The sequence below is a fragment of the Moschus berezovskii genome, chromosome 4 (assembly GCF_049115385.1).
Source record: "Moschus berezovskii isolate FMDL1 chromosome 4, NW_MosBer_1.0, whole genome shotgun sequence".
Taxonomy (NCBI): domain Eukaryota; kingdom Metazoa; phylum Chordata; class Mammalia; order Artiodactyla; family Moschidae; genus Moschus; species Moschus berezovskii.
In genome coordinates this window covers 39,487,183-39,503,055 of record NC_142463.1, presented here as the reverse complement: position 1 = coordinate 39,503,055, position 15,873 = coordinate 39,487,183, and the positions used below count along the sequence as shown (strand labels likewise).

General features: G+C 43.9%; 1 protein-coding gene across 1 annotated transcript in view; it reads right to left on the bottom strand.

The window, feature by feature from the left end:
• Window positions 1–15,600, bottom strand: part of PGM1 (phosphoglucomutase 1) — a 64,604-nt gene extending 49,004 nt beyond the window's left edge. Inside the window, exon 1 of the mRNA XM_055401935.2 lies at window positions 15,156–15,600. Within this exon, the coding sequence (XP_055257910.2) occupies window positions 15,156–15,401 (246 nt within the window). The 5' untranslated portion in view covers window positions 15,402–15,600. The remainder of the gene's footprint in view (window positions 1–15,155) is intronic.
• Between the last annotated feature and the right edge of the window lie 273 nt (window positions 15,601–15,873).

Genomic DNA, 15,873 nt, shown 5'->3' with positions numbered 1-15,873 from the left:
ACAATTAGATTCAAGGGATTAGATCTGATAGGGTGCCTGAAGAACTATGGACAGAGGTTCATGACATTGTACAGGAGGCAGTGATCAAGATCATCCCCAAGAAAAAGAAATGCAAAAAGGCAAAATGATTGTCTAATGAGGCCTGACAAATAGTTGAGAAAAGAAGAGACGCTAAAGGCAAAGGAGAAAAGGAAAGATATACCCATTTGAATGCAGAGTTTCAAAGAATAGCAAGGAGAGATAAGTGATCCTCAGTGATCAGTGCAAAGAAATAGAGGAAAACAATAGAATGGGAAAGACCAGAGAACTCTTCCAGAAAATCAGAGATACCAAAGGAACACTTCATGCAAAGATGGGCTCGATAAAGGACAGAAATGGTATGGACCTAACAGAAGCAGAAGATATTAAGAACAGGTGGCAAGAATACAGAGAACTATACAAAAGGATCTTCGTGATCCAGATAACCACGATGGTGTGCTCACTCACCTAGACCCAGACATCCTGGAATGCGAAGTCAAGTGAGCCTTAGGAAGCATCACTACGAACAAAGCTAGTCGAGGTGATGGAATTCCAGCTATTTTAAATCCTAAAAGATGATGTTGTGAAATTGCTACACGCAATATGCCAGCAAATGTGGAAAACTCAGCAGTGGCCACAGGGCTGGAAAAGGTCAGTTTTCATTCCAATCCCAAAGAAAGGCAATGCCAAAGAATGCTCAAACTACCGCACAATTGCACTCATCTCACATGCTAGCAAAGTAATGCTCAAAATTTTCCAAGCCAGGCTTCAAGAGTATGTGAACCGTGAACTTACAGATGTTCAAGCTAGATTTAGAAAAGGCAGAGGAACCAGAGATCAAATTGTCAACATCTGCTGGATCATGGAGAAAGCAAGAGAGTTCCAGAAGAGTATCTTTATGGCAGAAAGTGAAGAAGAACTAAAGAGCTTCTTGATGAAAGTGAAAGAGGAGAGTGAAAAAGTTAGCTTAAAACTGAACATTCAGAAAACAAAGATCATGGCATCCGGTCCCATCACTTCATGGCAAATGGATGGGGAAACAATGAAAACAGTGAGAGACTTTTATTTTGGGGGGCTCCCAAATCACTGAAGATGGTGACTGCAGCCATGAAATGAAAAGACACTTGCTCCTTGGAAGAAAAGCTATGACTAACCTAGACAACATATTAAAAAACAGAGACATTACTTTGCCAACAAAGGTCCATCTAGTCAAAGCTATGGTTTTTCAAGTAGTCATGTATGGATGTGAGAGTTGGACTATAAAGAAAGCTGAGTGCAGAGGAATTGATGCTTTTGATCTGTGGTTTTGGAGAAGACTCTTGAGAGTCCCTTGGACTGCAAGGAGATCCAACCAGTCCATCCTAAAGGAAATCAGTTCTGAATATTCTTTGGAAAGACTGATGCTGAAGCTGAAACTCCAAAACTTTGGCCATCTGATGCAAAGAACCAACTCATTTGAAAAGACCCTGATGCTGGGAAAGACTGAAGGTGGGAGGAGAAGGGGACGACAGAGGATGAGATGGTTAGATGGCATCACTGATGCGATGGACGTGCGTTTGAGTAGGTTCTGGGAGTTTGTGATGGACAGGGAAGCCTGGCGTGCTGCAGTCCATGGGGTCGCAAAGAGTCAGATACGACTTAGTGACTAAACTGAGGGGAAACAGTACAGCTGCAGTGTACATCTCTCTTTTTGTTGTTAAATGAACGTGAAATCTAGCTTAGTGAGCTGTGCATCATTCATTCTACAATATGGATTCAGACCAACCAACCCAAGTTTTAAAACTCACCCTGATGAAAACATCAGGTCATATACAGATGGTTACATGCCATATAATCTGCTGGTTAAAGCCAGATAGGCTTAGCAAACTGATACAGCCTTCATATGTTACTGGACAAATACTCTAGCCCCCTTATAAATAGCTTTCTACATTTGTTAACTTAATGTCTCTAAGATTCCTGATTCCCACTGGGATCATAAGATAATTCTCAGACTGGGTCTCAGGCTGGCCTGTGTATAACAGAAAGCCTTGATGTTAAGGACCTGCGTGGTGATAACTCATCTCAGGCTGCCCTGCCATTCTCCTCCCTCTCTGCTATGGAGTTCTATTTAAAGTTGAAGCCTGTGGGCTTGCTTTCCACAATGGCCTCCTTGTTTTGCCACTGCCTCTACGTGGAATGTCTCCACATTTTCCCAGGCTTCCTTTTCATCATCTTTCAGGACTTGGCTCAAACACATCTCCCCTGGAAGCTTCTAACTGCCTCTCCAATGCTCCTCTCCCTGGACTCCCAATGACAATTACAGAGGCACCGCCACACTGTCTTGCAGTGCCCACTGTATGACAAGCTCCACAGGGAGCTGGAGACCACTTACACATTTGTGTGTACCCCAAATGCACAGTCCAATACTGAGCAACGAGAAAATGCTCTGCACATATTGGCGGGTAAAATCACCCCTCAAATGTTGTTCAGGAGAAGTTGCTGGAGCAAGCAGACCCAACCAACTTGTACTAGAACCACTGCCCTAAAACCCTAATGAGTAGACCTGGTGTGCAAATACCAAACACCGTGATTAGTACTGAGCCATTTAGGGACAACTTTGCTGATTTGGGGGCTTGGTGCTGTATTCTTTTGAGATAACTGAGTATCAGGCTGATGATATATTTCAGAAACCTAAAATTATGTAGAGCAGGTCCCCCACCCTACCCCAGGACCTGTGCATGAAACACTCTCTGTAAGAAAGACATTTCTTTTCTGAAATTTATAGGCTAATAGGTGTGGAGCATCTGGATAGGTTACTGGCCAACTGGAAGAAAAGAAGTGAAACTGAGAAGGTGGGAGCTGCCTGGGGGACTCTAAGCAAAGTAAAGGTGAAAGTGTCTGTATTCCTCATCAAAATCCCTACTACCCAGTGTAGCAACCTGCTCATGATGACTATGTGTGAGGAGCTGTGCAACGTAACTTCCTACACATTATCTTCTTATTTTCTAAAGACACATTATTTTAATTTTACAAATGAGTAAAGAAAACAAAAGAATTCAGACAGTTTGCTCAAGATTAAACAGCTAATAAACAGCATATCTAGGAATCAAACTCATGTCTGTCTGACATCAAAAGTTACACTGAAAAAAAAAAGTTATACTGAAACAAAATTCTAATGTAAAAGGGGTAATATGGATATACCAGTAAGATCCTCAAAATGGCATGATATATTTACTTTCTGGTTATTCTTTAGCACATCTGAGTTTTGGACTTTGAAAGATGATAGATAAAATTGGATGTTGAGATTTGTTTTGGCAGGAAGCTTAAGTCAAAAGTCACCATGATTGAGCTCCCTGAGTCAGAAGGGCTGAAGGGTGGGATAGGGAGGAAGATGGGAGGAAGGTTTGGGAGGGAGGGGACATGGGTGTACCTATGGTTGATCCCTGTTGATGTATGACAGAAAACCATAAAATTCTGTAAAGCAATTATCTTTCAATTAAAAAATTAAGAAAAAAAGGATTTAAAAAAAAAGTCACCATGGTGTGACTCTCCTAAAGCAACAGTGAAACTCTCATTTGAGTTGCACTTTACAGTTCCCCAAAATTTTGTATGCTCATTATTTAAACCAGTTATCATAAAACTCCCCAATAGAGCAGATGCTAGAATTGATTCCATTTTACAAGCGCAAAAACTGAGTTTTCATTAAGTGGAATACATGATGAAAAATATGAAAGTGTTAATCGTTCGCTCAGTCGTGTCCAACTCTTCACAATCCCATGGACTGCTAGGCTCCTCTGCCCATGGAATTATCCAGGCAGGAATACTGGAGTGAATAGCTATTCCCTTCTCCAGGGGATCTTCCGACCCAGGGATCGAAACCCTGTCTCCTGCACTGCAGGCAGATTCTTTACCATCTGAGCCACCAGGGAAGCCAGAATACATGATATTGTACAATAAATTGTACAACTGAGATGTGAATCAAAATCTTCCATTCCAACCCATCACTATGAACTAAAGTTATTTGGTAAGGAGCCACCAAATGGCCTGTCTTTCATTTGACATTATGTCAGGAGACTACAGAAGCACTGTGAATAATAATGGAGCTCTGGAATCTTCTTGGTCATTACTATTAGCATACTTTAAATAGGACAGCATTGGTATTAGGTATCAGGTATATGCATTTTATAAAAGTGATTGTACCCTGCCTCCACCGTCACTTCACTTTCAGCTAAGTTCTCCCTGATTCCTCTTTATCATCTGTACTTGCTCAGAAATTACCTTGCCTGGGAAGAGAAGACATCCTTGGTCTTCCCTTCCCCTTCAAGGTGGGGTTGAGTGGCTCTGTGTTCCTTTGATTCCCTGAACTTCTCCCTGGGGAGATTCAGTGAGAGTATAACCCTGCCAACACCTTGATTTCAGACTTCTGGTCTCCAGAATGGTGAGAAAATACATTTCTGTAGTTTTAAACCACCCAGTTTGGAGTCATTTGTCATAACAGCAACAGGAAGCTAATACACTAGTATTCGAATCATATTTTTATAACTGCTTATAAATTCTCCTCTATTGGCATGAATCCTGAGAACAAAGGCTTTATCTTATTCATTTTTGTACCTACAACCATCTCACACTGCCTGGCACATAAAGAGTGCTCTGCAATGCTTACTGAATGAGAAAATCCATGTAGTCCAGGAGGTTCACAGCAATGCCAGCATACATCTCTTGAAGCTTCTAGTCTACCATTGACATTGGCATGGGTCAGCTAACCATCCCTCAGATCCATCCTAAAATACCCATCTTCAACTACCCACTGCTAGCTCACGGCTCCAATGAGGTGAAGGCCTCAGATCAATGGGCTCGTGACTGACACAGCAACTGTGAACCTCTGCCTCACAGATCAAATTCAAGGGATAATGTATGGACAGAGATGGAATGGGAGGTGCTGGCAGGCACAGAAGACCATCCCCTCTGCCCTCCCCTGGCTTCACAGTTTGGAGAAACCATAAACATTATTAGAATCATCAGAATCTTTTGTTTACTAAACACTTATATCAGGCATTATGATAAATACTTCCCAAGTTTTACTTCATCTCCTCATATGAATCTTTAAGGCAGGTATTATTTACTCTCTTCATTACTTACAGGGCAACTGGCTATGCTGAACTGTGTGATGAGAGTATTTCTCATGGATTTGACCTCAGAGGGCTTGGCATCAACTGCATGGCCCAACACAGAGAGGCAGTTGGCTTCTGTGACAGAAGCCATCCTTATTCCTGATTCCCTCTGAGCTTTCTACATTTATTTCCCTTTTGCTTCATTTTTAAGTGGATTTCATTTTGCTCCACAAAATGTATTTTCCAAAGTCCTCATGGGAGCAGTGTAACATAATAGTTTTATTACTAAAGCAAAAGGTCCTTCCCCATCCCCACCCATTTATGGCATCCCAGCTCCATTTTCTGGCCTCCTTGCAATCCTGGGATGATCTCTCAGAGCTGAAGTGGCTACAGGCTAAACATCTAGGTTTTTGTTTCTTGTGGCTTGGAGCTGATAGGATTCCTTTCCAGGCTCAGGGTCATTTTGTCCACTTGGGTTTTCACAAACCTTCCTACTGTGGACAATTTCTAAATGCACTGAAACATGTTGAGATGTTTATCGGGATAGAAGAGAACTGAATTCCCAGGACTCTGCGGTAAACTGTAGAAGGTAAGCAGCATGCCAGAATCTCCCTCATCATGACCTGTCTTCTAAATTCTTCTTTTCAAGGCAGTGTGCTTGAACAGTACAGAATGTAACTCATTTTCAACAGTTACACGAGAGTAGAGTATTTTCATCTAAATTAATATTTCTCCTTCAAGACAAGCACCCTGGGAAGCAGCGCATGCATTCAAACAATGTTGACGCTGCACTAACATTTCTGGAACTCCTTTTCAGCAACTGTCTTTACAGTCTGTGGCACTTTTCTTTGAAAGTCTTCAGTCATGACAAATTTCATCCTTTGAGAATAGATGTGAACTTTGGAAAGAGATGAAAATTGGTTGGAGCCACGTCTAATGAATAAAGTGGGTGATCAAATCTTGTTATATCGTTTTAGGTGAAAAATGAGGCATGACTCTAAAATAATGTGACTGGTTTCCCTAGGTGACCCATAAACCGACTGACTGAAAAATAACTCCCATAGAGGAGTTTCAAAATGCTTTCAGCACTAGACGCATCACTGGAATAAGTGTACGGTTCCCAGAGTGGTGATTTGGCAGGGAACAATACTAATTTAGATATATAAGTTCAAATACATTTGTAAAAAAGAAAAAGAAAGAAATCTGACTGCTTACACTCGAAAATGAAGAAGCTGTTCTCCTGGAGAAACTTCTCCTCCTTTTTTTGACAGCCTGGTTGGCTTTGGACAAGGAGTCTGCTGTGAAAAGTAGGCTCATCTCCTGCAGAAAGCCTTCACTTAACACACTATCCCCTCCCAACTCACTCCCACCCCAGGCTGTGGCAGGCGTCCCTGCCTGGAGTCAACAGCGATCTCTTTTTCTTTAAGTATTAGCTCTTATAAAATTTAATGGTGATTGTCTGTTTTTGTGTCAGTCTTCTTCCTGCAATTGGAGGCTCCCTGAGAATGAGGACCTTTGTGTATCAGTAACGCTCAGACAGTGTGCACAGAAGCACAGGACACTAACTCCTATTCTTGATGTGGACCCTTTGCTTTGTTTCTCGCATTTCCAGGGCTTTACCTGACAAATATAACTTCTGTGTGGCAACCAAAACTGAATATTCAGTCTGTGTAAAATCTACCTATACAAATTCATAGAGGCCTCAGGTACAGTACAGACTTCCCTGGTAGCACAGTAGTAAAGAATCCACCTCCCAATGCAGTAGACGGAAGAGATGCAGGTTCAATCCCTGGGTTGGGAAGACCCCTTGGAGTAGGAAATGACAACCTATTCCAATATTCTTGCCTGGGAAACCCCAGGGACAGAGAAGCCTGGTGGGCTACGGTCCACAGGACTGCAAAGAGTCCAACATGACTGAGTGACCGAGCACACATCCAGAACAAGGTATAGTAGTGGTTGCTTACGATGAAGGGGTAGGGGAGCAAGAGGGATTGACTGCTAATGCACAAGGCTTCTATTAAGGTGACGGAAATATTTTAAAATTAGATTGTGGTGATGGTGGCATAATGCTATAAATATACTAAAAACAAAATAGAGTCATATACTTTAAATGGATAAATTGTGTGGTGTGTGAATTATATCTCAATAAAGTTGCTTTATTTAAAAAGTCCTCCATAACGGGAATGATTGTGCCTAGGTTCCTTTCTAGGCCTGTAGTTGAAATAAATGATAGTCAAGGTCTTTTCAAAAAATCTAGTTACCAATATAAAATTAAGTTTCTGTGTTCTCTCTGTAACTCTATCACTTGAAAACAACTGAGTGGTTTTCACTAAATTTGGAAAGCATGTTTAGGATAATGAGGACTGTGGGGTGTTCCCTAATATCAATTCTCCCTTAGACTGACACCCCCAATATTTAGCCTAATACATAGCACTCAGCATAACGTTGATATAGGCATACGTCAGAGATAGTGCAGGTTCAGTTCCAAACCACTGCAATAAAGTGAATACTGCAGTAAAGCAAGTCACATAAATTTTTTGGTTTCTCAGTGTATAAAAGTGATGTTTACATTATTCTGTGGTTTATTCAGTGTTCATTAGCATTATGTCTAAAAAAAATGTATACACTTTAATTTCAAAGTACTTTACTGCTTAAAAAAATGCTAATCATCATCTGAGCCTTTAGCAAGTTATCATTTTTTTGCAATAATAACTTCAAAAATCATTGCTCACGTAACAAATACAATAATGATAAAAAATCCTGAAATATTGCAAGAAATACAAAAATTTGACACAGAGACATGAAATGAGCAAATGTTATAGGAAAAAAACTCATCACAGGATAGCCACAATCTTCAATTTGCAAAATATTTAGCATCTGAGAAGCATAATAAGGCAAAGTGCAACAGAATGAGGTATGCCTGTATTTCCCAGCATCCCTTGCAGCAAGAGGAGGCCTTAGCCTAAGTTTCAGCCAATGGGACAAGAATGAAATTGATTACATGCAGTCTCTGAGAAAGGTGTGCCTTCCTTCCCTTTTCTCCCCTTCCTGTTAGTTAAAATGACCATAGGGTGGTGGGCAGCCATGTTGGACTATGCAGATAAGGGCAACTCACTAGGGAAGGCTGATCAACAAGAGAGAAGAAACATGCACCTTCTGACACAATGGGGCCACCACACCAGCCCTGGACTCCCCACACCCAGTATGTTACAAAGGGTTCTATTACTAGGAACTTTTATTTTATTTAAGTAACTTATTTTAGAACTCTGCTATAGCAGCCAAAACCTACATTTTAACTAATGTAAAATTTGGTGTTCTGTACCAAAACAGAATCTAAATATGCAGCATTAGCATAATTTGTATGGCCATGGCAAAAGTTTTACCACTGCTATCTTGGAAGACAGACCATGGGCCAACCAAAGGTGTAGCTCTAGGCAGATGGTTAGGAGAATTCAGAAGAGGAATGTTTGTTGGCTGCTTCTTGCCACAATACAGAGAGAAGCTCAGACAGAGACCAGCCAGTCTGCAAGCAGAAATGGAGATTATGATTCTGCCAAGGGAAGTTTTCTTTGGCTGTGGCTTGTACACCATGTTGCCCAAGCCTAGTAATTTGTGCACTGCAGAGCTGAGATGAAGACCACTTGTGCACCCAAGCTAATACAGCTATCCATGAAGCAGCAGATGAAGCAGAAAAGGCTGTGGCCTCAAATCTTTCCTGGGACTCTCTGCCAGATGGTGGGAGCTAGCCTACCAGCAGATAACCCATTAAGGACATTGATTTCTTATCCAACCTAGCTTTTCCTGTCTTAAAGTGACCATCAGTGATGGAGAAATCAGGGGAGGGACAAAGCATAGAGGCCAAAAGAGAAAAGCTAACATTTTCAGGCTTCAAAATTCTATCTAGATGAGCACTTTCACTGTGGTTATCAGTGTTGGGAAAACAAATGACTTTTCAAAAAGATAACTGAGGCTTTAAAACAATGGGGAAGCAATATTATAATTTTGTGATAACGTCTGTTTAGGTGTGGTGCTGAGTCAATTTTCCCTGGTTTCCAGAAACCTTCTCCCAGGGAGGGGATTTATGACAGTTGAGAAGACTCTGCTTTTATGCAGACAAAGGAGTTCAGAAAAATGCCTATTTGCAAATGCCTTCAGTTAAAAATAGCTTTTATGCCACGGTGACATATTTTGAACCCCTTCAGACTTTAGAAGAGCTTTCAGAAGAATGATCTGAGTGGGCTATACCTCTAAGAAAGTTAAGCAGGTAAGTTTCAATGGTCTATTCATTCTCCCTTAAATTTCCCTGAACTTGATGCAGACATACCTAGTCATTCTGTGGCCCCTAGAGCTGTGCTCAAAGTTGGAAGTCACCTTTTAAAAATGGCTACTGAGTGTGCCAAGTAATTGAGGGCTTATTTTCATTTTCAGTTGGGAGAATTTTGAGAAGACTTTTCTTACCTGGTGTCCTCAAAGGGACCACAGAGGGCTAAGTCTAAAGGCTTGCTTGGAAAGGGTGAAAAGGGGGTGCCTCTGCCTTGGCGCTTTGTTGTTTTTTATAACTTCAGCTGTTGGAAATCCCCTTTCCCAATGCTTCTCCCAATCACCACTCACATGAATCCCTAAGACACAAGATAGAAAAGGTGGAAGAAGCCCTGAGTAAACACAGTGAAGACTGCCAATCAAATCAGGCCAGTGAAGATTTAGTCATGAGTCTGAAATACTTTGAACATTATGTTTTCATATTGGGAACAATTTCCTTCCTCTTTATGACTGACCCAAAGTGTTTCTGAAAAGAAGAAATGCAATAGGTAGGTGGTGGTACAGAAAGATTTGGGTGACTTGCCCAACCTGCTAGAAATGGTAGAGTTGGAACCTGGTCTCTGGTCTTCTGATATTTCATCCAGTTGATCTTTTCCATAAATAAATATATCCCAAAGCAAGTAGTTTCAGGGATGGTTATAATACCTGGTTAAAAGTTTGGGAAAACTGGATTGGGCAATATAAAGTAGGACTTTCAGAGCTTTCAAAACACAAATGAGTCATGTGAGTTTGCAAGAAGACCTGAGAAGAATTTTGGGAAATACCAATTTCTACTACCCCAGGGCTGATAGACTTATCCATATGTTATAAGAATTTTCCCAGAATTAAATTTGGCTTTTTCCAAACTTAAATCTGAGAAAATGGCATGCAGGGAAGGTGAGATCCATTTTTCCTATAGATTCTACTACACGCCTTATTTTGGTAACTGATACATGAATTTGTTTTTGCCTGATGTTGAGTGTGATTGATTCCACCCATGAAGTACTTTCCTCCCAGGTATGATTTGCAGGTAAGGATTTTAATTCTGAATAAATATTAGTTTCTTATTCTGAACTCTAACATGCCTACAAACATCTGTGTTGCTAAAAAGTAAGTTGAAATGGTCACTACATTTTGTGAGTCCAGTGGGCTTAATCAACATGGTATGGAGACATTTGGGGGTCAAACCAACCAGTGTGAGGATCACAAACACTGGTGAGGAGCTCAAGAGGAACTTGTGGTTAATCTGAAGGGTCTCCCGGGATAAAGCAGAAAATAAGACAAGCCCCGTCTTCATCACTTGGGGCTTACAGTCAAAAAGGTTTGTATTGGAGGCCAGATGGGTTACGGACGAGCGAATTAACAACTGCTATAAGATGCAGTCAGTGTTATTATGGGAGTGAGCAAAACAGGCTATGAAAGCAGGAAAGAGACGCACGTGATTCAGGGATTAGGAGCAGGGAAGCGTCAGCTAAACCCAGATCTAAGGCTGAAGAGGAGAGAAGAATTTCCAGGTGGAACCAGATGTGAGAGAGTCAAGTGTGTTGAGGACGTAGGTTGGAGACAAGCCCACCCTCCAACTCTGTTGTTTCACACTCTTTAGGAAACATACTAAAACACACGTCATGTTTTATATTTTACAAGATACTTCTGCATGTATCGCTTTATTTTCTCACTGCAGCAAACTTTTCAGATGTCCCTGGCCCATGCCATATAGTCAGGAAAAGAGACAAGGAATTGTCCCCTCTGTTCCTGGGATGCAAGAGATGTTACAGTAGGAAACATGGATACTCCAGAACTGTCTTCCAAATGCTAAATTCCCACTGGGAATGGTTGAGGACATTGTCTGTCGGGCTAAAGCTTTAAGCAGTAAATGAGCATTTGGAAGGCACCCCAAATTCCCTCTTTTCTCGCCTGGGCTAAACTGTTGTCACTTGTACTCTATTGGGATCTAAGAAGGCATCCCTCTAGCTTGGTTGGGGTCATTAAGTGTAGAGGAAGGTAGGAGACAAAACTGAGATCTATGGCCCGGGCGGGGTGGGTGGGTGGAGGTTAATATCTGCATCAGGTTGGGTATGATTAACTCAGTGTCCCCATACTAGCAGAACATTCACCACAGGAAGTCCTGCCCTCAAGCTCATCTTGAGCTTTCCCTACAGGTGTCATTCAGTTTCCAGGTGAGAGAAGGCTACCAGGTACTTTTAAATATGTTGCTTCATTTAATCTTCACAAGAGTCTCTCTGGATATGTATTGTCATTTCCAGTTTTCACAAACAAGGGGGGCAAAGGATCAGAAATTGAATAATTTGCCCAAGGGAACTGTCCCCAACTCCTTTATTTATTCTGCCTAGAATTGCTCCCCTGACAAATGCACCTTAGAAACTTCAACTCATCCTTTAAGCCTCAAATCCACTACCACGCCTCTGTGAAGACTTTCTCATGGTACCTTCCACTCTCAAGTACGGCCTGCCATGCTCTTGCCCTGTCAGTACCTGGCACATAACTCCTTCACAACACCGAACACACTGCAGTGGTGGTTCAGTCTCTCAGTCATGTCTGATTCCTGTGACCCCGTGGACTGCAGCCACCAGGCTGCTCTGTCCATGGGATTTCCCAGGCAAGAATACTGGAGTGGGGTTCCCATGTCTTTCTCCAGGGGATCTTCCCGACTCAGGGATCAAGCCTGCATTGCAAGTGGATTCTTTACCTCTGAGCCACCAGGGAAGCCTAGTTTATCTGCTTATTCCTGTCCACTTCCACTTCTAGACTATTTCCTGAGGTCAGGAATATATTATATCCCAAGTACTTATAGCACAAGGGCTGATAAGAGAAGTAAGCACATAATAGATGTTTAATGATAATAAATGTATTGGCAATAAACTATGGCTTTAAGTTAAATGCTGGAATATACTTGATTTTCCATACACTTCACAATTCATAATTTCAGGCACTAGAACAAAGACTCATTGGAAGCTGCATTGTCCTAGTTACAAGGGAGTGTCACATGTAAACAGATAATTTCATCTATTCTAGAAGTATCTATGGAGAAAGATCACTTAAGCGGGGAGAGTGGCAGAGAGAGGCTGCTGGGGAAAGCTTTCTGAAGACGCTATCTGAATTGCACCAGAGGAGAAACAGTAACATATTTAAATCCCTGGTGAGGAAAGATAGGAAGAAAAAAATCAGAGGGCAGTGAGTTGAGACCAGAAACCCAGAGAATAGGATAGGATAGAGGTAGGGTAAGCAGTCAATGTAGGAACTCTCAAAAAGCGTGAGTAGAATCAGGAGAGAGTGATCAAGACAAGGGAGTAAGAACTTTAACAGATTATGAAGTCAGCAATGCGAGATTAAACAGGAAGGTCACATAAGATAAGGCCTAAACAGCATTGAAGGAGAAGGAAATGGCAACCCACTCCAGTGTTCTTGCCTGGAGAATCCCAGGGACGGGGGAGCCTGGTGGGCTTCCATCTATGGGGTCACACAGAGTCGGACACGACTGAAGTGACTTAGCAGCAGCAGCAGCAGCAAACAGCACTGAATGGATTTAGTAACCAGAAAGTCTTCAGGAGGCTTGGCAAGAGCAATGTCAGTGAATTGGTGAAAGAAACAGAAGCCATACTGCATGAGATGGTGAGTGAACGGGAGGAGTCTTGATGGTGAATGTAGACAACTTTTACAAAGATTGACTAAAAGGGGTGGGGGGAGCAATAGGGCAGTAGCAAAAGGGTGATGAGGTTTTTTATACATACTAAAATAAAAAACTTAACTTTTTAGTCTTAACTAATTCTTTTCCTTCCATCCCACACTACTCTCAAATGGACAGTGTTCGAATTGGACCCGTTAAATTCCCACTATGTTGTAAGTTTCTTAAGAAAAAGTCTTGTTGCTGAATCATCTTTTTATTCCACACATTTCTCTGTATATAATATAGATTCAGTATATTTCCTGAAGAAATGAATGAAATGCAAGTTCAACACAAGTGATGACAGGGAAATGAATACGAGCTGCACTAGGATAAAGCTTTTGTTCATTCTTCGTCCTTCTTTCAAGGGAATTTGAGGTTGCCTGAAAACTCAGGACCACAAAGAAAACAGATCCAGACAATCATATCTCTCTGATGCTTATAAATTATTTGACCCAGAGAGGCAAATGTACATTGCTCCCAGGTCAGATCTGAGAGACTACTGAAAAATAGATCCTCAGACTCCAGGGTCTCTTCATGCCCAGAAACTGTTCAGGTTCTTGGAATCAGCAGGTCTGTACTAGATTCTAAGTGCTGCCATTAGCTGCTAAACCTGCCTAAGCTTCAGTTTTCTCATTGGCATCTTCAAGATGCCCATAATAGCATCTACCTCACCGGGCTCTGTGTGTGTGTGTGTGTGTGTGTTAGTCGCTCAGTCCTGTCCAACTCTTTGTGACTTCCAGGCTCCTCTGTCCATGGAATTCTCCAAGCAAGAATACTGGGCAGCCATTCCTTTTTTCAGGGCATCTTCCCCACCCAGGGATGGAACCCTCTTCTCCTGCACTGGCAGGCAGATTCTTTTGGAGCCTCCAAGGAAGCCCATCTCCTAGGGCTAGAGGAGGATGGATGAGATACCGCAAGTGAAATGCTTTCCACAGGGCCTGGCAAAATGGCCCTCAATATATTAATAAGAGGAAAAAAAGTACTGCTAAAATGAATCAAAACATTACTGAAGGGAATGAGTTCCAGAAGAGGGGCATATAGCCAAATCTTATGTTAATTATAGAAAGAAAATTTAAAAAAAAAATCCGTTAGAAAACTTTTTTATAAGAGTGAGGAAACAATCAGCCTCAATTGTGGTCTATAAACCCACATTTTCGCAGAAGTACCCGGTTTACTGAAGAATCTAGTTCAAAATCTCACGTTAGTGGAACTGCCCATTCTTGGTTAACGTTCCTTGACTTGGAGGCGGAACCAAGGTGTTGCGTTAACTTCCTGGCCTGCCACGACTGCTTACATATGAGCGAGCTTGAGTAGGTAGGTTCTGTTCTCATGAAAATTCAACTCCAGCAACCTCGGTGGAACAGATCCAGAAGCACCACCGGGCAAAGACTAGCCTTTTCAAAAGCCTGAGCCCCAGCAACCAGGCGGCGCCAGGGCAGAGGGCAGAAGCTCTGTCCCAGCAAACTAGGGGTTGGGGAACGGGCCCTGGCACGCCGCACCACCAGAGGGGAGGGTGCCCAAAGGCTGGGGCTCGCAGCCAGCGGGCAGCGCCGGTCCCAGCGGGAACAGCAGGCAACCCAGCGGCATGCAAGGAGGGTTCTGAGCAAGGCGGCGGTCTCTAACCTTTCAGGGTTAAGGTGACCGCGCTCGGCTAGGTAACTGTATCTTCACCGGCAAAGAAGGTTAATGTAAATGTCAGAGGCCCGGACGACGGCGCGGGTAGGGGAAGAGCGGCGAGGAGGAGAGAGAAAGGTGGGGCAGGAGGCAGAGGGCCGGGCCTCCCAAGGTCAAGCCCTGCTCCCCGCCTCGCGCGTCCCCGCCCAGCCAGGGCAGGGCCGGGGTGCGCGAGCGGTGGGAGGCGCGGTCCGCAGAGCAGTTCTGGGCTCCCCCGGCCACTCTCCCGCCCGGGGCGACCCGCGCCCGGCCGCCGGCGGGGGAAAGAGCGCCGAGGAGCTGGGGGCGGAGACTCGGCGGCCGCGCGCGCGGCAGTGGCCCCGCGAGAGCGCGCGCGGCGGGCGGCGGACGCGCGGCCGGGGCGACCGAGGAGCGGGCGCGTCCCTTACCCCGTTGGCGGCGGCGATGCGGACGATGAGCTGGACGGCCTCCTTCATGTAGAACCTGCCGTCCCCGCCCACCACCAGGGTGGCCTCCTGCCGCTGCGCCGGCTCCACGGTGGAGATGATACTCTGGATGAAATTCTCGGCATAGTTGGCGCTGCTCTGAAACACCTTCACCCGCTTCCGCAGCCCGCTCGTGCCCGGCTTCTGGTCTTGGTACGCCTTGGTCTTAACGGTCACTATCTTCACCATGGTGGCGACTTGCTTCCTGGGGCCCAGCGGACTCTGCCAAGCGAGGGGCGGCCGGAGCGGTGGCTGCAGCTGCTCTGGGATGAGGCCGCGGACGGGGTCGGGGCCACGCCGGGTGTGCTCGTCCCTCCTCCTTAAAGGGACAGGGGACGGGCCCTCCGCGGCCAGCCCACCTCCTTGCAGGTCCTAGAGGGAGGGAAATGGGGAGCGCCCACCCCCAGCCTCTTGTGAGATGGGTGGAGCCTCCCTGATTTACCCTCTCTTGTCGACCAATCCACAGTAAGATGAAATCCACAACTCCTCCCCTAAGTGGAAGGGCAGAGGTGGGGTAGGGACTGGGTCACAGGGCAAGGACTTAAGGCAGAGTGGGAAAAGTACAGAGCAGGGACAGGCGGACTTTGAAGACTTGGGAAGGTTCCACTTAGGATTTTTCCACTTTTTGATGGTGTGAAAGCAATAAGTAGAATACTTATTG